Source organism: Phyllobates terribilis, unplaced genomic scaffold, assembly GCF_046119375.1.
Source record: "Phyllobates terribilis strain yellow unplaced genomic scaffold, ASM4611937v1 Scaffold_2__4_contigs__length_985480577, whole genome shotgun sequence".
In the NCBI taxonomy this organism is placed as follows: domain Eukaryota; kingdom Metazoa; phylum Chordata; class Amphibia; order Anura; family Dendrobatidae; genus Phyllobates; species Phyllobates terribilis.
Genome location: NW_027362762.1, coordinates 517,961,581 through 517,982,953, shown reverse-complemented (window position 1 = coordinate 517,982,953; position 21,373 = coordinate 517,961,581). Strand labels below are relative to the sequence as shown.

General features: G+C 46.4%; 1 protein-coding gene across 1 annotated transcript in view; it reads right to left on the bottom strand.

Moving 5' to 3' along the window:
- PSMB2 (proteasome 20S subunit beta 2) overlaps nucleotides 1–17,163 on the bottom strand; it is a 28,242-nt gene extending 11,079 nt beyond the window's left edge. Inside the window, exons 1-3 of the mRNA XM_073665942.1 lie at nucleotides 16,905–17,163; nucleotides 13,464–13,586; nucleotides 12,390–12,460 (exon numbers count right to left, since the gene is read on the bottom strand). Of these exons, the coding sequence (XP_073522043.1) occupies nucleotides 12,390–12,460; nucleotides 13,464–13,586; nucleotides 16,905–16,995 (285 nt within the window). The 5' untranslated portion in view covers nucleotides 16,996–17,163. The remainder of the gene's footprint in view (nucleotides 1–12,389; nucleotides 12,461–13,463; nucleotides 13,587–16,904) is intronic.
- Between the last annotated feature and the right edge of the window lie 4,210 nt (nucleotides 17,164–21,373).

Here is a 21,373-nt window from a genome sequence, read left to right as displayed (position 1 = left end):
TTATTTTCACAAGGGTAAGACTGTGTGCCCTCGATGCGTTTTTCTAAGCGTTTCCGCAGCAGCAAAAATGCTTAAAAAAACGCTTGGTAGAAGGTCTGCCATGTTCCCCAATGATAATCCGCATGTGCTGTGCACATGCTGCAGAAATTTCCGCTGCGGATTATCATTGCGGAAAAAAACGCAGCACTACCAATTATTTTGCGGAAGTGCTGCGTTTTCGCCGCCATTGACTTGCATTAGACCGCATGGATTAAGCATCACTGTATATGTAGATGCTCATTCCATGCGTTCTAATGTGCGGATGGCACCCAGGTATAGAGGAGAGGAGACTCTCCTCCGGACCCGGGTAATGTGACGGGTCACGCGGCGCTGACGTCAGCAGGTCCTTAAGTGTAACGCGATCTGCTGGCAGCCAGGACGGTGAAGCAAGACTGCGGGGGCCATCGGAAGGTAAGTATAGATTTATTTTTTGACATTCTCTCGGGTCACACTATATAAATATATGCTGTTTGCATGGATTTATATAGTGTGACCAAGTTGTCAAGCACTTTCCAAGTGATGCTAAAATCGCTTGGAAAGTGCTTGTCAACCCACATGCAGAAATGCATGTGAAGAACGCTTCACTTCCGCTTGTCCCTGGCAGGAAAAACATGTACAATCCGCATGCGTTTTTTCTGCCAGGGGAGATGCAGAAACGCTCAGGAAAAATCCAGAGCATTTCTGCATCGTGGGCACTTAGCCTAACAGGAGAAAATGGACCCCAAAATTTGTTGTGCAATTTCTCCTGAGTACATTGATACCCCATATGTGGTTGAAAACTACTTTTGAGGCACAGTGCAAACCTCAGAAGGGAAGAAGCGCCATATTGGAGTTCATATTTTGCTGGAATGGTTTGAGGGTACCATGTCACATTGGTAGAGCCCCTGAGTTGGTAAAACAGCAACTCCCCTCCCCCATAAGTGACCCCATTTTACAAACTACACCGCTCAATGAATTCATCTAGAGGTGCAGTGATCATACTTGACACCACAGGTTTGTCACAGAACACCCCCCCTCAAGTGACCCCATTTTAGAAATTTATCTACAGGTGTGGTGAGGATTTGACTCCATGGGTATTTTCCCAGAAACAAGCAGCAGTGGATGTTGCTGAGTGAAAATTGCAAATCTGCCATTGTAGTGCCAAGTACATTCTTCTGGAGACATGCACCCATAAATTAGGCGGGCTCTCATCGCTACAGATATGCCAACTATGTGGATGCAAAATGTGGTTTATGCACACTGGGGCTCAGAAGGGAGGGGGAATTTGTATTTGGGAGTGCAGAATTTGCTAAATTTCTTTTGGGTGAGGAAGGATGGAGGGGGAGGGGAGGAGCCATAGTGATTTTCCTTTGTGCTACCAGTAACACAGAAGTCCCCTATATTTCCGTTAACAGATGATGGACCAGAGTGGGGACTTGCTTTTTTTGTCAATTGAGTTGCAGCTTTTATTGGGAACATTTTACATAACATTTGGGATCACGTTCATCCTGTGCACTAGGCTGAGCACTTACATTGGGGCTTCCATCATTTTTTTTTTTTTTCCGCATGCGGACTTTCCTCATAGAGGTTACTCTATGGGGAAAGCCCACATGCGAACCCGCCGGAGAAATAGAAATGCTGCGGTCTGGAAAGATGCACCGGATGTCAGTTTCCGGGGGTGTGCCGCAGACGCATAGTGGACATGGGATTTCAACAAATCCCATCCACTATGACGCAACATCTGGCCCCTGCGGTTTGCACGCAGCGCAAGTGAGCTGCGTCCAATCCACAGCAATTACTGATCGTGTGCACATAGCCTTAGGTAGCTAGTTTTCCTCAGCAAAATGGGCCACAAACAAGATTTAGCTGACTCTGAAAAGTCAAACACTGTTACAAGATATTGGGGCAGGATCACAGAACCAAAGGTTTTAAAGCCAATAGTCAACAGGGTAGCAAAAGACATAATGAGAAAAAAAGTCGCACATTAACTGCAATGATTTGAGAAGAATCAAACGTGAAGAGACGAGGAAAAGATTATCCTCCAGTGCTATCATATTCCAGAACCGCAACCTCCCTGGTGACCGGAAAAGGAGTTCAGTTCTCAGAGACATGGCCAAGGTAAGGGAGACTGGAACCCAACCACCACTGACCAAGACAAAGAAAGTGAAACGTCAAGACTAGAGCAAGGAATATCTGAAGACAGATTTTTCAAAGATTTTCTGGACTGAGGAGATAAGAGTGACTCTTGACAGACCAGATGGATGGGTATGTGGATGGATCAGTAACGGTCACAGACCTCCACTTTGATTCAGACGCGGAGCTGTGGAGTCGGTGTCCAAATGGATTGACTCCGACAATATATAATAAATTGGGCAAGGAGTTCAATGTAGTATGCGCTGTAAATTTTCTCATAACAATTTCGGAACGTTATGAAATTTCTATAAATGTCTGTTCTATTCCTGATCTCAGCTTTTAGTTTAGATGAATCTATGCTGCACTTTATGTACATGCTCAGTAGTGAGGCCGTGCTGTGGAGTCAGGAAATTGAGGAGTTGGAGATTTGGTTTACAGACTCCACAGCCCTGCTCAGACACCAGTAAGGTGGAGGTGGGGTACTGATATGGGCTATTACTAAAGATCAACTGGTTGGATTATCTGGCCCTTATGGGGAACCCCCCCCCCCCTCTCCTTTCATCTCCTTTCTTCCCTATTTCAGCATTTCAGTCTTCAGCTCTTCTTTCTTCCTTGTTTTCTCTTATGGCTGTGTTATTCCATTCAATTGTGTAATAGCTTTTTTTTTTAAATTATTTCTGCTAAGCTTCGCGTCCCCCCCACCTATTAGCCCTATTTCCATACTCACCCCACCTCCCCTGCACAGGGCCCTGTGACCTGCAGTTCCCGGCTGGATCCCGCGCCTGCGCGGTTTCCTCTGTACGGACGGCGCTCTTCTCCCTGCAGTCAGTGTAGTGTTTTGCAGCAGGGAACTTGTGCGCAGGCGCTGGGAAGGAAGAGTGACTCACCGGCGCCTGCGAACAAGTTCTGTTCAGACTAAGTTTCGCGACTCAGTGCTTCACGACGGGAGGAGCCAATCATTTATATACACCTTCCCACCTACTTATTTTCCCTCTATCGACACCCCAGTCTTCTTTGATTGACAGATCTGGCTCCATACACCCAGAGAAGGGCGGAGACAGAAGGTAAACAAGTAGGTGTAGTTAAATGATTTTCCAGCCATGATGCACCTAGCGGCGGGACTTAGTTTGAACAGTCAATCTGTGCTGAAAGAGTCCATGGGTGGAAGGCTTAAGACTGTTAATGTATAAGAAGGGTTGCTATATCGGTTACTGATATTTTTTGCTTTTGAAATGTCAGAAATGTATTTCTGTACATTGAGTGGTTTGGTTATTATTCTCACTTTAACAGATGAAAATTAACCGAGATGGGAAAAAAAAAATGTACGTTTTTCATTTAGTCGCATATTAATTCTGCACATTAATAGTTGCCCAATTATGTGCACAAAGAAGCACTCCGATCAAAGTTTTTATTCTCTTAATATTTTGCAATCACATTATATAGTACTGTGGACTTACAATTGCTCATTTTGCCTTTCTACCCAGTTATTTCTTCTCTTTACTATGTAGAGACAGGAAGTTTCTTTTCCCTTGCATGAGTCATCCCCTCATTCAACTCCTGACCCAGCTGTTGCACCCCCCCCCACCAGGGACTTTTGAGGTGATGACTCATGCAACCAAAAGAAACTTCCTCTTTCTACATGGAGCTTAGAAAACAGCTGGTCTGTTTTTAATCAGGATATCATAGACCTAATGGAAGAGAGACTTAAAGGGAACCTGACAGGTCCTCCTTGCCCCACAAGTGACCAGCATTTGTATATGTCTTTATAAATTCCCTGCCTAACAAGCCCTTTATAGTGTTTAACAACAGATCTTTAGAAAAAGTATTTCTAAAGTCTGTTTTAATAAGCAAATTAACCTTTTGACTAGTCGATGGGACCTTGGTTTCCCCGGAATAGTTGTCCCACACAGCATGGTATTACGCCCCTGTGAGCTTGATAACATGATTTGTGGGGCCCCTATACACATGTCTGAAGGCAGAGAAGAGGGCTGATGTCAGAGGAGCCGTAGATCAGGATTCTTTGCTTCCGGTCATGCGCAGGGTGTTTCTGAAGCCGGGAAGCGTACACCTGCTTCAGAGGCGCAATGACGGGTAAGAAAGTCGCCCACATGCACGAGTTTTGCAGAGAGCTGGCGATGACACTGGCAAGGGCGTGCTAACATGCTGAGTGGGACGACTAGTCTGCGGAAACCAACACCCTATCAACTAGTGAAAGGTTAAAAGGAACCTGTCACCAACTTAGTCATAGAACAGCTAAAACTATCACCATCCGCCTTCTTTAATCGACGTGGCTGACGCCTCACGTCATCCACATTGCCGGGCGAAATCTTGCGCCTGCGCACAGAAATTGCAGCTCATGCCTGTGCACTATGCTTTGCCCTACTGCTCTACCAGCGCAAGATTTTACCCACGTCAGCGAGGCGTCACCCACGTCAATTAAAGAAGGAGGATGGCGAGCAGCAGCCGGGGGGAGGGATGGAAAGGCTCGAAACCTCGCCCATCGGACCGGACCGACCAGATTTCCATACAGCGAGGGAGAACTTAACATGGTTTTTGGGGGGTATACAGGGGGAGTCAGGGTGTTATATAAGCATTTATGGAATGCAGCACAGGCGCTGAATAAGGTCATAGTTTTAGTTGTTATATGACAAAAGTGGTGACAGGTTCCTTACATATTAAAAATTAAATTAACTTTAAAAGCTACCTTTTCTAAAGATCTGTTAACGTGTCAAACAGTATAAAGGGATTGTTAGGCAGGGAATTTATACAGAAATATACAAATGCCAGTGATTTGAAGGCATAGTGGGCCTGTCAGGTTTCCTTTAATTGGATAGAAGGGCAAAATGTGCAATTGTAAGTACACAGTGCAATATACAACTAGCTATTGAACCCGTTCTTCGCCCGGGTGGCGAGCATTTTTTATTGGTATATGGTCTCCCATGTGCTGGCACGTATGTGCTGCCCTCACCCCCCAATCCTGGTCTGCATGGCACCCCTCACCCCCCCAATCCTGGTCTGCGTGGCACCCCTCACCCCCCCAATCCTGGTCTGCGTGGCACCCCTCATCCCTTTCACGCTGTACACACATACAAAAAAATAAACAGTTATATTCACCTTTCTTCTCTGTGCTCCAGTGTTTCTGTGTCCTGTTCTGCCGGAGGAGTACGGCGCCGGAGCACCGCGCTGTCCGGCGCCATTTTGCTGAAGACACACGGCAAATGTGTCTTCAGTAAAATGGCGCCGGATAGCGCTATGCGCCGATCCAACACGTCACTCCTGCCCCGGTCTCCGGCGAAGAGAGGCACCGCGGCAACGCTCCTCCCGGTCAGGTAAGTATGGCGCCGGAGATCGCGGTATGTGTTCAGTGTCTATGCATACCGTGATATCCGGCGCCATACACACTCCTCTTACCTGTAACGGCTGGATGCCTGCTTCTGTCTGGAGCCCAGACTGCGCGTCATGCATGAGCAATCTATAAAGGATTCAGACAGAGACACGCTTAGCCGATTATATTATAGAGGATTGCAATATATTAAGAGGATAAACATATTGATGGGAGGAGTGCTTCTTAAACCTTTTGGACTGACCAACAGCACTGTAGTTGTTCAATATTAAACTAATAATCATCAAAAATACAAATTACCTAATAGTTGTGCACACATTGTATGTGACATCACCGCTCCAGAGGAGCTTTTGCTCTGGAGCTGCAAGGGTTTCAACAGGTGCGCATTGGTTAATTTACCAACCTTTCAGCTGAGTAATTTTAAAAAAAACATCTGCAGTGAAAGTACATCCTTTAACTTGGCTGTTATCAACCAAATAGATGTCCATCCATGCAAATGAAGAATAGGTCAAACAGGTCAGAGTGAGAGTCCTCCATGTAACTGATGAACAGGCCAGGTCTGCCAGAGAACGAGGCTCAGCCACGTAACGGATGAACAGGCCAGCTCTGCCAGAGCATCAGGGAACGAGGCTCAGCCACGTAACGGATGAACAGGCCAGCTATGCCAGAGCATCAGGGAACGAGGGTCAGCCACGTAACGGATCAACAGGCCAGGTCTGCCAGAGCATCAGGGAACGAGGGTCAGCCATGTAACGGATGAACAGGCCAGGTCTGCCAGAGCATCAGGGAACGAGGGTCAGCCATGTAACGGATGAACAGGCCAGGTCTGCCAGAGCGGCAGGGAACGAGGGTCAGCCATGTAACGGATGAACAGGCCAGCTATGCCAGAGCATCAGGGAACGAGGGTCAGCCATGTAACGGATGAACAGGCCAGCTCTGCCAGAGCGTCAGGGAACGAGGGTCAGCCATGTAACAGATGAACAGGCCAGCTCTGCCAGAGCGGCAGGGAACAAGGGTCAGCCATGTAACGGATGAACAGGCCAGCTCTGCCAGAGCATCAGGGAACGAGGGTCAGCCATGTAACGGATGAACAGGCCAGGTCTGCCAGAGCATCAGGGAACGAGGGTCAGCCATGTAACGGATGAACAGGCCAGGTCTGCCAAGGCGGCAGGGAACGAGGGTCAGCCATGTAACGGATGAACAGGCCAGGTCTGCCAAACCAATGAAGACAGTCTATTTATTTTAGCTAAAGTAATACTAGGTTACACACTAAAATATATGGCACAACTTATCAAATAAACCCATGAAATGGTCAAACTAAAAGAATGTGAAACAAGAACATGAATCTGAGAGAGCTGACAATACCAGGCTCCGAGTGTTGGTAGATGCCCCCAGTAGCCAGGCCAGCCATGGATTGTGTGCAGTTATAGCCACTGCTCCCCAGATACTTTAATTTAATTAGCCGCTCTAACATTTATTTATGCCTACACATCCGAGAAGCAGTCACAATTAACAGGAGGAGGAATAGGGAGGAGGGGGAATCTCTCAGTGTTTAAAGAGCGGTGCAGGAGATGTCTCGCTAAAGGTTTGTGCGACTCTCGAGATGCCAGTTTTCTGCATGTGTGAGAAGCTCAAGCATAAATAAAAGGGTGTGAGGCAGTTTTAATTAAGCCAATACATCTGTGCCAGTTACCATGTCAGACTTCCTCCTGACACGCTCGGGCACAAGGGATGAACTGTCTGAGTTTCACCCATTCTAAACCACAAAGAGTTGAGCAATAGGTTGCTGACCCCTTAAGAAACTTTTTATTGATTGGATATCAATTATGGAAGATTTTCCCCCCTCAAACAAAAAAAAATTTCAATGCCGCTCGGAAGGAAGTGGACAGACACACAAGCTCAATATTCCCAGTAACAAATTTTCATTGTTGCAGGGTTTTTTGGGAAAGTTGTGTTCTCAGACTCCTGAATGGCAAACCTAGCTAGTAAGACAATGAAGCATTCTGTGTCATCCGTACAGGAACGTATCAGGGCAGATTTGATAGAAAAATTCACTAATAACCAATAATCCCGAAGCACTTGCTTTCCTAACACTAGAGCTGCTTACCACCTATTTTTTTTACATTACTGGTAGCTGCCCTGATCCCTGCAGACGCTAACCCAAGAACATACAGTACAGATCAAAAGTTTGGACACACCTTCTCATTTAAAGAGATTTCTGTATTTTCATGACTATGAAAATTGTACATTCACACTGAAGGCATCAAAACTATGAATTAACACATGTGGAATTATATACTTAACAAAAAAGTGTGAAACAACTGAAAATATGTCTTATATTCTAGGTTCTTCAAAGTAGCCACCTTTTGCTTTGATGACTGCTTTGCACACTCTTGGCATTCTCTTGATGAGCTTCAAGAGGTAGTCACCGGAAATGGTTTTCACTTCACAGGTGTGCCCTGTCAGGTTTAATAAGTGGGATTTCTTGCCTTATAAATGGGGTTGGGACCATCAGTTGTGTTGTGCAGAAGTCTGGTGGATACACAGCTGATAGTCCTACTGAATAGACTGTTAGAATTTGTATTATGGCAAGAAAAAGCAGCTAACAGTCTATTCAGTAGGACTATCAGCTGTGTATCCACCAGACTTCTGCACAACACAACTGATGGTCCCAACCCCATTTATAAGGCAAGAAATGCCACTTATTAAACCTGACAGGGCACACCTGTGAAGTGAAAACCATTTCCGGTGACTACCTCTTGAAGCTCATCAAGAGAATGCCAAGAGTGTGCAAAGCAGTCATCAAAGCAAAAGGTGGCTACTTTGAAGAACCTAGAATATAAGACATATTTTCAGTTGTTTCACACTTTTTTGTTAAGTATATAATTCCACATGTGTTAATTCATAGTTTTGACGCCTTCAGTGTGAATGTACAATTTTCATAGTCATAAAAATACAGAAAAATCTTTAAATGAGGAGGTGTGTCCAAACTTTTGGTCTGTACTGTACATCTATCTAAAGAGCTGCTGTAGATGTGATAAAGGGGATTTCACTCAAAGTTTTCAGAAAAATGTCAAGTGGATCTAAAGTGGACAAAGAAGGCAACTTTCCTTTACGCACTTCTGGGTTCGGCTGAAAAACTGCAGTTCTTCTAATCTTATTGTGATGTACACATCAGGCCAATGCAGTCGTCAATCACTGGGAATAAATTCTCCAAACCAGGGAGAAGCAGGCCATGTTTAATAGACCTCTGGAAATCACCCCGACAATGAGAAAACAATATAAACAAGCCTCCGAATCCCATTATTTTCTCTAAAACAATGAGCTGCATTTGGGATTTAGCAGAGCGTGAAATTCCACAGACTTCTCAGCTCCAGGGGTGAGGTGGTGACAAGAGACACCAAGACATGCCGTACGGTGAGACGGCACAGGGGTGGTGATTGACAGTGGTGAGACATCTGGCGGAAGGCAAAGTAACAGTAACAAAGGCGGGGAAAGAGAGAACAGGAAGAAACCAGCACAGCAGGCAGCGAGCGCAGGGCGAGCGACACAAGGGCGGGCGCAGAGTCACAATAACCATAGTCAACCCAGCTCAGAAGTTGGCACATCCCGCCTCATTGCTAATACAATGTAAAATGCATCGCGTTTCAGGGTGTTTTCTGCATATGAAGATAGAGTAGAGGCAATGCAAAAAAATACATGGCATATCATTATTAGAAAATAAACACGTTCCATAAATCATGCTAAATTAAAAGTCAGGGGCTTATCAGTTATATAAAACCTGACCTAAAGCCCCCCCATACACAGACTAATGTCAGCTAAACACACTGACAGCGATGGGTTCGGACGACAGCTTAATGTGTATAGGAGGCCCGGACAACGGATTGTTGCGGGAGATGTCAATCGGTCATGTAAGATTTCAGACTCCCGATCATACCCCCAAAGATAAGCCCCCGCCAGAAATGTCTGCCACTGGCTTTCATATAGAAAGCACACGAGGGCTCGAAATAACAAGCGGTTCTGTATATGGGAAAGCCGGCTAAGATGGTTCCTGGTCGACAGCCACGTAATGTGTATGGCGGCCTTAAAAGGCAACTGAATAATATAGTTCTTTAGTAGTGTTGAGCGAGCATGTTCTATTAACCCTTTCGGCGAGTATGCTCGGGCCGAGCTTCCGAGTATTTATAGCTGCTCGGTGATATGGTTGAATCGCTCCCGTGTGCATGATTTGCAACTGTTTGACAGTTTTATTACATGTGAGGAAATTGTAAGAAATAGACATTCCTCACATGTAATAAAGCTGTCAAACAGTTGCAAATCATGCACACGGGAGCGATTCAACCATATCACCGAGCAGCTGTAAATACTCGGAGCTCGGCCCGAGCATACTCGGACAGAACATACTCGCTCAACCATATTCTTTAGGCCTCCATATATATTATGCTGCAGCTACACGGTGAGAAGTGTTGCTCAGAAAAAAACATCTCTGCAACTTGTCTAACTTTTTACAGCTCTGATTTTGTTGTAAAAATAAAAGTGGAGAAATTGCAAAGAAGTCATGAAAGTAGCAATCGCAGGTCACTTGCATTGAAGTCTATGGCAAGTAAGTTGCATGCGACTTGAGAACAGCGATCAAAAAACAAAACTCATTTGGAAACTATGCGACAATATAGAAAATCATTAAATGTAATGTCACAATGTGACATGTATTCATAAATCCCTAGCCTTGGATTAAAGTCAGCAGGACCAGACGACCATCTGATGTATACAGGGGGCCCTCCAGGCGCTTCCCCGATACATGACGCCGGGGGAGAGAAGAAACAGGCAGGAGGAATGCCCGATCCTCTTTTCTTCAGGGTAGATGGAGGAGTCACTGTAAGGACTTTCCTTTATCTCCCCATTAAAGGCACATGATAGCTTGGCCAAGCCGATCACTCATGTGTATAGAGATATCAGAAGATAGGCACCTACCGAATGAAGTGTATGGCCAGCTTTAGGCTAGTGTCAACAGCCTGCCCAGAATTTCAGTACTGCTATGACCACTGGGGTCATTGGTGGAGAAGAGCGTCTGTCACTGACAACCATAAGGAAGCTGCATGCAGCAAGCACCAAACGTGACGGCATTAAAAAACAAAGTGCCCATTTCTCTGCCCACTGCTATACCCATCATTAAATTACATTTTGTGCAACGTCACATGTTATAGAAAAGAACCTTGACAAATGTGTTCATTCCCACTCCTTGTGCCTTACATAATTATGCAGATAAGTGCGGCCAATAATTAAACAATCACTCCCATCGTACACTGCTTATTTAAGGAGCTCTGAACTTTATTACACCTGAAATAAGTCTGAACTCCGGCGTATTCTGCTGATCCTATGATTCCTCTGCGCTCAGCGGGTACTCGCTGCTTAGCACGTCTCTGCTGAGGAGCGAGATAGCAACGCTGTCACAGTCTCAGATCCCCCACGGAGACGTAGGGGCTGGGGAATTTACACCTGTGATCCTGCAACTGTGTCAGCATTGGTTTAGAGATATTTGTGGTAGGGGCTAGAGCCGAGCTCCATGAGAAGGTACAAAGAAGGAGCTGTAACACAGCGTATTGTGTGGGCATTACTGCCATACTCCTCTATGCAAGATGATGTCCAGAAACAAAACTTAGAAATATCTCACACTGTTTCATACACCGTCTTAAACCATACGCCTGCAGGAGGTCGGTGTGGAGCCTCTTCGTACACTTGGATCATCTTTGGCCTAAGGGTGCACTAGAAATCTAAATCTACGGCAGCCATGAGCTGGTGTCGTTTTCAGCTACTATGTACACCAGCTTTCTAGCACACATACTAAATGTCATGTGGCGATGGTTTTGCCCTGTTTACCAAGTGCCCCAAAATATTTAAAAAATGGCAGACGAGTGCAAAGGGACAAAGACATTTTTGAGCAGATACCACTTGCGCCAAATGTTGAGACGCCAAAGGAAAAGCAGCTGCCCAAATTTCAACCAGGCTTATACAAAGGCAGGATCATTTCAGCGGCCCAGTTACATTATCCCGTTGCTTCGATTAAACTATATGCTTATCTGCGAATGATGGGGTGAAATACTTGTGTACAGAGGAGGCGAGATCTCTGTGCTGTAGCAGCTACATTGTGCTGTGTCAGCGGCTGGATAGACTTAACAGCAGGAACCATGAACAATATGTGATCTCCAACAATAGTTTACACACCCCACTCCCTCCCAGGCATCACCATCTGCAGTGGCAAAGACCTGCATCTCCGGCATGCAAACACATCTGCCTCTGCCAGTGTCCCCCTACTGAGTTGCCCATCTGGAGCAGGTGGGGTGAGAGTGGGCATCGTGGAGAGCGCAGGGCAAAGCAGGTCTTCTATGGGGACAGGGGGAGGGTGGCCCTGACTATGAATAAAGGAGAGGAGATAGAACGTGGCACCATGTCACATCCTACTAAATGTGTTTGCCAAAACGCGTGTTCAATTACCCTCGTTAGCGATATTAACTTTCGGTGTGTGTAGCAAATGGATTTCAGCACTTGGGAGACAGGATATTTAAAAATCACAGCTTCACCTGCACCATCTGTTTCACGGGGTCATGAGAGCACCACAATAACATTTCACTGTAGCAAGATAACACTGGGGAGAGGGCATAAGAGGCACGCTGTTCTTATACAGAATAGAGAAGAGTACAGTGTGCCCAGCAACTACTCACTACATACACCGACAGCACACTCATTAGGCTCCAGTCATATCGGAACCTAGGAAATTAAGTTATAATATATGGGCGTACTTACATACTAACAAGGATTTGTGGCAGCTTTAAAACATTTCCCAATTTTAGAATCTACGGAGACACTGAGGCATGTCATAAAACATTTAATAACTCACCCTACTTCTCAGATAGTCAGCTAGGTTTCTACGTGTGAAGTTTGCAGCTGCTGAGGGAGACAATTCATAGCCTAAAAAACAGAAAAAAAAAAAAAAATTTATGTGACTGATTCTGCCTCATTAACAAACAATGGGGGAGATTTATGAAAGGGGTAACAGAAACAAAAGTTATAAACTTCTTATATACAACCCCCAGTGATCCAGAGAACATGGCTCTGCAGAGTCCCATCTTGAAGAGTCTGCTTTCTCCGCCAGCCCGATAGACAATGAATGGAGCATACGCACCTCCACTGCATTCATAGTCTACAAGATTACTGGGGAGTGATGAGCGCTGTACTTGGCGCTCTCTCCGCTAGCCCAACAGACAATGAAAGGAGCAGTGGTGCCGTGATCAGCTGCCACTCCATTCAGCTCTCAGGACCAATGGGGGTCTCAGCAGTCATATTCCTAGCAATCAGCAAGGTATTACCTATCCTGTGAAGGGTAACAACTTTATAACTTGTTAAAAAAAAATTAAGAGTTTTTTGTAGGGAATAATTTGCAAAGCTTGATACAAAATTTTGCAACTTTTTAAAAGGTAGGTGAGACTTGGTAGAAGGGGGCTTGGGCCACCTGTTATCTGATGGATTTTTTTCTGGAGCACAGACAGGCAAAAATATAACAAATGTATTGACAGTCCTAGGCTTCTTAATAAGTTTTTCCATTTTACTCCACCAGTACTCTGGTGGCAGTCGAAGGAAAACCTCTCCAGTGATTGCACGTTGAGCTAGCCGTGTTTAACAGGAGGAGTTTCCCAAATACAAATCCACTATAGTAGCTTTAGGGAATAATTTCTGTATATGACAATGGTATAGGGTCATCTACATAAACTGCTCAAACCCATTAACGAACGTCACCTATGGCCATCACGATTGCTACTATGAACCATGCTAGCCTCGGGCCGGCTACCCTTACTTTACATGTCGGGCAGTAGGGACTAGGAGTTGTATGAATTTTAGCTGCACTCATACAATGTGGCTCAGTAAAATGTGTCACATCATTGACCAAAATTCATTATTCACCATCACAACTTACCGTTCCTCATTTTGTATAGCTGGACATTCTTCTGAATGTATTCTGCAAACTGCACGGTGTCGCCAGCCTCCCCCACACACAGCAGGAGGATCTTCTCACTCATCTTGAACATTTTGTCTACATCTGTTAGAGGAAAAGTATTAGTTACTTATTAACCCAACACACATATATACCGCTACGAGTGTACAGATACAGTGCGATGCATCCATGGCAGAATTTCGGGGTATACAGCGAGGTGCATGGACGGCTGACGTTAGTCTATACATACAAATAGAGGCACACAATAAAAAGGAGTATGTAGATAGGAGGGGACGTTTGGGGATTTTTCAGATGACGGCTGTGAAGGAATGGCAGGAAGCCAGGATCACTTCCAGATTCTTTCACTTTCATTTCTCTGCCACTCACACGAACACCATGATGTGACGGATTTACACAGCGAGTCCCTGCTCCGGCCACAAGGTGGGCCTCTGCACTGCGCCCTCCCCACACCACACGGCCATCACTTCACCTGGTAGTCAGGTGCCACCGCCGGCACTGATGAGAATACAACTCATATACATGAGATTATTAGCGCATTTGGAGCATATGTTCAGTGGATGTGCCAGGAAAGCAGTCCGCGCATACACCACATGTATCCGTAAGCACTGCTGACCAAGATATACTATTCTTTTTTTTTTTTTTTAATAGAAATACAAAGAAAACCCCCAAGAAAACAATGCAGGATGTAGTCTAGACATTTCTTTTTTTTCTTATGTCAGTAGTATATGAAATCCTCAATGTGAAAACACTCCTATTGAGATTGGGGTTTTCAATAGCATTTACATGTGAAAAAGCAGAAAGATGGAGCCAAAATCAGCATTTATGTATGTGTGTTTTTATCTAGTCCTACATGAAAACACTCAAGCGGCAATGCATGCTATATCTATACCAGCCGAGCCCGATGATTACAGCAGGGCGACCTGATCATTTGGGGGAACCAAGCTGCTGTGGGGAGATCAGAATCAGGCACAGGGACACAGACGTCTGACAGCAGAGTCCGCCCTCCTTCCTACAGACCACCTGCATGTGTACAAGGGGTGGGAGAGATAACCAGTCTGAACGCTAACTAACGTGTTTGGCCAGCTTAGGACACTACAAGCTCTGACAAAATTGGCGCTAATGGTTGTGTACATAATCCACATCCCCAATATGTGGATACAGCCACAGTTTCCAAGACCTTACAGAAGTATATACTATAACTAGGGATGAGCAGACCCATGGCTGTTTGAGTTCAGCTGAACTTCAGTCCAAAGTACAGTTCAGGTACAAGAACTTGACCCAGTCCACAATAGAAGTCAATGGAGACCTGAACTTCACTCCTTTAAAATGGTCATACTCAGGGCTAGGGGGCTGCGAAAGGAAGCAAAATGGGGGCAAGAGCAGGACAACTGCAAACCAATGTGGATAGGGAAGTTACTTAAAACATAGAATAAAAAAATAATCTTCGTCCAAGCAAAGGAGCGAAGCAGTGCCTTGCATGTGTAGTTTACAGTACCGGTTAATAAAAAAATAATCACAGCCGCTCCGACGTAATCCATTGTGCTTCCCAAGACTTCCAGCGATCTCTATTGAAACCTATGAATCGCCGTTATGAAAACGACGCTTCATAGTTTACTCGCGGTCATGCATCACGGACGATGACATTACTGACGTCATCGCACGTGAGACATGACCTCGAGTAACCTATGAAGTGTCGCTCTTAGAAAGATGATTCATAGGTTGCAGGAGAGAATCGCTGGAAGTCGTGGGAAGCACAATGGAGTATATCAGAGCGGCTGTGATTATTTTTTAAAAATAAATGGGTAAACCAGGGAGTGTGTGGGGGAGTCTTTATTCAAATAAACTTTTTTTCCTGTGTCTGTTTATTTTTAAATACAGGCTTGGTAATGGGGTGTTTAATAGATGCCTCTCCATTACTAACCCATGGGCTTGAATGCCAGCTGACATCAACCCCAAAAACTATTACCCTGATTGCCACCATACCAGGGCAATTGGGAAGAGTTGAGGCATCTAATTGATGTGCCATTTCTCGTGTGGCAGACAGCTGATTTTATTAGGCTGGGAAAGGGCCAATACCCATAAACCTTCCCAGCCTATTAAGATCAGCCCCCAGCTGTCTGCTCTGCTTAACAGGTTATTAAAAACAAAGGATCCCATTTCATTTTTTTTGGGTTCCCCCCAATTTTAATAACCAGCAAAGGCAAAGCGGAAAGCTGATAATAGGCTGGGAAGGTCCATGGATATTGGCCCTTTCCCAGGATAATAAGACCAGCCTTCAGAAATGAGGCATCCATTAGATGTCTGCCTTCCCTTGGCTTGTTATTAAAAATAAGGGGTGGACCACGTGTCATTTTTTAAAATTATTTATTTTACACTGTCTCTATGCTTGTCAGAGCACAATGGCGACACCAGCCATGAACCGGCATTTATACAGGCCAGGTCATGTATTGCGCCGGCGAACCATTACTTGGCATGACTGTGATGGCTCCGGAAGTGCCCACAGCCTAAAAGCTTGTTTTTAGAAAATATTACTGAAAGCTGGAGTTGGTGCATATCCATTTGCAGGAGCTGGTCCAATGGCCCAGTCAGTAATATGTGACCACTAGACAGCGGACCTGAGAACAGCCTCCTACCGCCAAGCTCTTCTTTTGACTAGCCAGCTTGGAACAATGTCACATGGGCATCACGCCACAATGATGATGTCGCACTATGGTTGCCAAGCTGGGATGCCATCAGGTAGGAGGGGGTTCTCACCCTCCCATCCCATGACCCCAGATCACTGAGGGGGCTGACTACCTGATCTTGTGAATAAATATGCATCGACTCTGGTGAAATCTTTACGAGTTCCCTAATTATTAATTCCTTTCCTCTAGAAGGGGAAAAATGCAAAAGATGAGCCAGGTATCAAGGCCTCCCAACACTTCACCAGCGGATGTCTCTGGAAAGGAGGACTGGGCATTCGCAGGGTAGATGAGCGGCCACCAGAGGTGTGACAGTGGCCTACCCCTCTCCATTGGTGTGAACAGAGGACATGTCTATTGGGGGTGGATGAAGAGAGAGGCTAGGAAGGTGTGTGGTGGGCACTCTCTGCCTAGGGTGGTCCATTATACCGCACCACCTACATATGCAGAAAGAAGTCCCCTTGGCACATGGGCAGACACATGGCATGAGTTAGCCTCTATGATGGGACGTGCCAACAACAACCTACCACCAAAGCTCTAATACAAGTGCAGCCATAGAAGCAGCACAGGGCGCTGCGGGCCTGAGGCGTCCTGGAGAGCGGCCCCTAGTACGCTGCACCCCGGGAAACCCTCATGTCATCAGGGTCAGATACACTCCGGTGTCTGGCCGGGGACAGGCCATTTCTGCCATAGCCCCGGTACACCGGCTCCTCGCACTCACCGTGCTTCATCTGGATGATGCTGTTGGCGCACACAGTATCTGCCGCCACCAGCACATAGTCGCAGCCCCGGATGCCGATCAGGTACTCCATTCTGCCGCTATCTTCCTTTCTTTTCCCGGTAGTCCCCCTGCTAAGCCCGGCCTCTAGACGTTACACAGCAAATAACAGCAAAGGCCTAGGCCGTGGCTCAATGATGTACGTCATCACTGGCCGCCGCTCCATCCACAGCAATGCATGCCGGGATCTGTAGTCCTGTGTAGTGAGTGAACTTCTCGCACCGCAGACCGGAAGTGGTCGTTAGTTGACCTGCAGTTGTAACCTGCCTGGAAGCCGTTACATTTGTCATTATGTAGTCAGCGGCAACTGGCTTAAAATGTTGGCTACCGCAGCGAAAGCTTTACTTGGGTCCACCCATAACCAGTTGTATTACTTCCCCTGCCTCCCAAGGCTTCTACTTATTTTTTAACTTCGGTTTATTTTTCAAGACCAGTAACTTTTTCCCTGCCAATGTTTCTGTGGAAGCTAATCTAATTGCAAAAAAATTAAAAAAAAGCTGACAAGATTTTCAAAGTATTTTCATAATATCACAGAGCCCATTTAGGATGCTTCACATAGCTTTCTATGTCCCCGTCGGGGCATATGTCCTAAAATTCCCCGCAAAACGGGGTCCGGATGTATGCTGTGACGGAGGGTCACAGACCACAATGGTGACTGCAGAGTGAATGTTTCGGGAGTGTACACCCACAGGAGGTAGACATTCACACGCAGCAGCCTACGTCTGAGTGTCTGCCCTGTGGGTGTACACTCCCAAAAAAAGTGCACGGCAGAGCTCACGTTCACTGTGCTGTCACCATTGTTATGGCCCCCGTCACAGCATACATCCGGACGCCGTTTTGCGGGGAATTTTAGGACATATTCCCCGACGGGAACACAAAACGCAAAGCACCCTTAGGGTATGCGCCCACGATCAGGAGCCGCTTTGGGTTTTGACGCTGTGTGTTTATGTAGCATCAAACCCGTAGCGGCCAGATGTTACAGCATAGTGGATGGGATTTCTAGAAATCCCATGTCCACTATGTATCATGTGCACCTGAGAAAACTGACATACGACACATCCTTCCGGACCGCAGCATGTCAAATTCTCTTGCGGAGAATTTGCGGAGTCGCTAGTCTCCGCTACAGAAATTTGACCACTAGAATGTATTGAATGCAGTAAATCCGCATGGTTCAGTGAACACATGTGGATTTACCTGTGTTCAATAAAACGCAGCGTTTTGGACGCAGCAAAAATATGCCGCGTGCCGCGTCCAAAGCACTGCTACATCTGGATCGTGGGCACATAGCCTTCAGTAATAAAATAATAAAACTGGCACAAGTGACCAAAAAGTTTACTGAATAATTAATGTGGCTGTGAAAGATTAAACAATTCATGACCTTTCCCAATGTGAGATCAGGTGGGCCCAACACCCCCACAATCAACTGAAAACTGCACGGGCCGATGTACGCAATGTATGGGGCAGAACATAGCAGCCCAACTTTTGAAGAACAGAAAGAGGGACAGATCATAGCGTACGTCATCAAATTTTGGCCACACCCAAATCCACGCCCATTTACCATTTCTTTCTCCCCGGCAGAATGAGATGTCAGAGGGGCGGTGGTAGTGATTGACATTCAGCAGACGCCCTAGACTGCAGGGCGTAGACCAAAATCCAGGTCTGTTCGCTGTATTCGGGACAGTTGGGACTAGAGATGAGGGAATGGAATTACAGGACTCCGGTCCAGCGTCCAGATCAGTGATACCGGGCATCTTGACTGGAGGCCGTGAACCTCTTACCTTCAAATGTCCCTGGTGTGTTTTTTAATTAGCCTGCGTTGGAGTGACGTCACCTGTGCGTCCTGCTCATCTCTAGTTCGGACCTGTGGATTTAATTTTTGTTCATTCATTCACAGTCAGAGCCAGCAGAACTTTCTCATCTTTATGAAGCGTCACTATTAGTGTTGAGCGAGTATGTTCTATTAACCCTTTTGCCGAGTATGTTCGGGCCGAGCTCCGAGTATTTACAGCTGCTCGGTGATGAGGTTAAATCGCTCCCGTGTGCATGATTTGCAACTGATTGACTGCTTTTTTACATGTGAGGAATGTCTATTTCTTACACATTCCTCACATGTAATAAAGCTGTCAAACAGTCGCAAATCATGCACACGGGAGCGATTCAACCATATCACCGAGCAGCTATAAATACTCGGAGCTCGGCCCGAGCATACACGGACAGAACATACTCGCTCAACCCTAGTCACTATATGACAGACTTTTTTGTGTCTGTAAGGCCATGTTCACACGTTGCAGAAATACTGTGTTTTTTGTTTTCTGCAGATGTTCGCACCAAACTACACAATAACAATCTTCTCCCCCTTATTTAATGCGTTTTTGGTGCAGATGTGAAACCGCATTTTTATTGTGTTTTTTATAGTACAGAAAAGTTTTGATTCTGCACTTAATAAAGTAACTGCATTTTTACATGTGTTTTTTAGGCTCCATCTAGAAGCCTCTAGAGCAGACCTGGGCAAAGTGCAGCCCACGGGCCACACTGTGCCCTTCCCGCCCGCATGCCGTCACCGCTGTCTCCATCCATGGTGAATGCATTGGTGGAGGAGGGGCCACAGCCCCCCTCTTCGACCAATCAGTGTGAGAAACAGCTGACGCGATGACATCATATCATCGCATCAGCTGCACACTGCGGAGAGTCAGTGTATCGTAGACCAGCAGACTCGGCATAGGCAGAGCGCTGGGGGAACGGGAGCGAGGTAAGTATGTGGTGGTCTTTATGTGTATGGGATCTTTGGCTGGACTGGGGCTCTCATGCTGGACACTGGAGGGGCTCTCATGCTGGACACTGGAGGGGCTCTCATGCTGGACACTGGAGGGAGGCTCTCATGCTGGACACTGGAGGGAGGCTCTCATGCTGGACACTGGAGGGAGGTTCTCATGCTGGACACTGGAGGGAGGCTCTCATGCTGGACACTGGGGAAGCGCTCATGCTGGACACTGGGGAGGCTGTCATGCTGGACACTGGGAAGGATCTCATGCTGGACACTGGGAAGGATCTCATGCTGGACACTGGGGAGCTCTCATGCTGGACACTGGGGAGGCTCTCATGCTAGACACTGGGGAGGCTGTCATGCTGGACACTGGGGGAGGCTCTCATGCTGGACACTGGGGGAGGCTCTCATGCTGGACACTGGGGAGGCTCTCATGCTGGACACTGGGAAGGCTCTCATGCTGGACACTGGGGGAGGCTCTCATGCTGGACACTGGGGAGGCTCTCATGCTGGACACTGGGAAGGCTCTCATGCTGGACACTGGGAAGGCTCTCATGCTGGACACTGGGGGAGGATCTCATGCTGGACACTGGGGGAGGCTCTCATGCTGGACACTGGGGGAGGCTCTCATGCTGGACACTGGGGAGGCTCTCATGCTAGACACTGGGGAGGCTGTCATGCTGGACACTGGGGGAGGCTCTCATGCTGGACACTGGGGAGGCTCTCATGCTGGACACTGGGGGAGGCTCTCATGCTGGACACTGGGAAGGCTCTCATGCTGGACACTGGGGGAGGCTCTCATGCTGGACACTGGGGGAGGCTCTCATGCTGGACACTGGGGGAGGCTCTCATGCTGGACACTGGGGGAGGCTCTCATGCTGGACACTGGGGGAGGCTCTCATGCTGGACACTGGGGGAGGCTCTCATGCTGGACATTGGGGGAGGCTCTCATGCTGGACACTGGGCAGGCTGTGTGGGGCTCATGCTGTATGGGGCTCATGCTGTATATAGAGAGGCTGTGTGGGGCTCATGCTGTATACAGGGGGATGTCAGCACACTTAATTCTGATCAATATTAAGTGATACAATTAATATTAATATTTTCATTAATAATATAATTAGAATTCTTATGTTAATATTAATATTGAGCAGAATTAATTTCAGCCTATTGGTTCGGCCCTCCCTAACAGTCACTGTCTCTCATGTGGCCCCTCAGGAACATTAATTGCCCATCCCTGCTCTAGAGAAAAAAAAGCACCAGAACCGCACAGTTCAGAAGCGTCCTTGGGCGCACAGTGGGCGCAGTTTTCATGAAATCACATCCACTAGGACAGTTAAACAGCAGAATTTTTGTGCAAAAAAGCAGCAGAAAATATGCAACATTTATACTACATGAGAATAAAGTCTAAATTTCGAAGCAAAGTGGATGTGATTCCATGAAATCTCCGCTCTCTGTGGTCTGAAGACGCTGCTGAACTCTGCGATTTTGGTGCATTTTCTCTCTATAGGCTTCTTCTGAAGAAAAACACGTGAAAAAAAAAACACCGTTGCATTTTTAAGCACAGAATGAAAGCTTTTCTGCACTATTTAAAAAAAGCATTAAAACTCTGCTTCATATCTGCCCCAAAAGCGCATAAAAGAAATGCAAC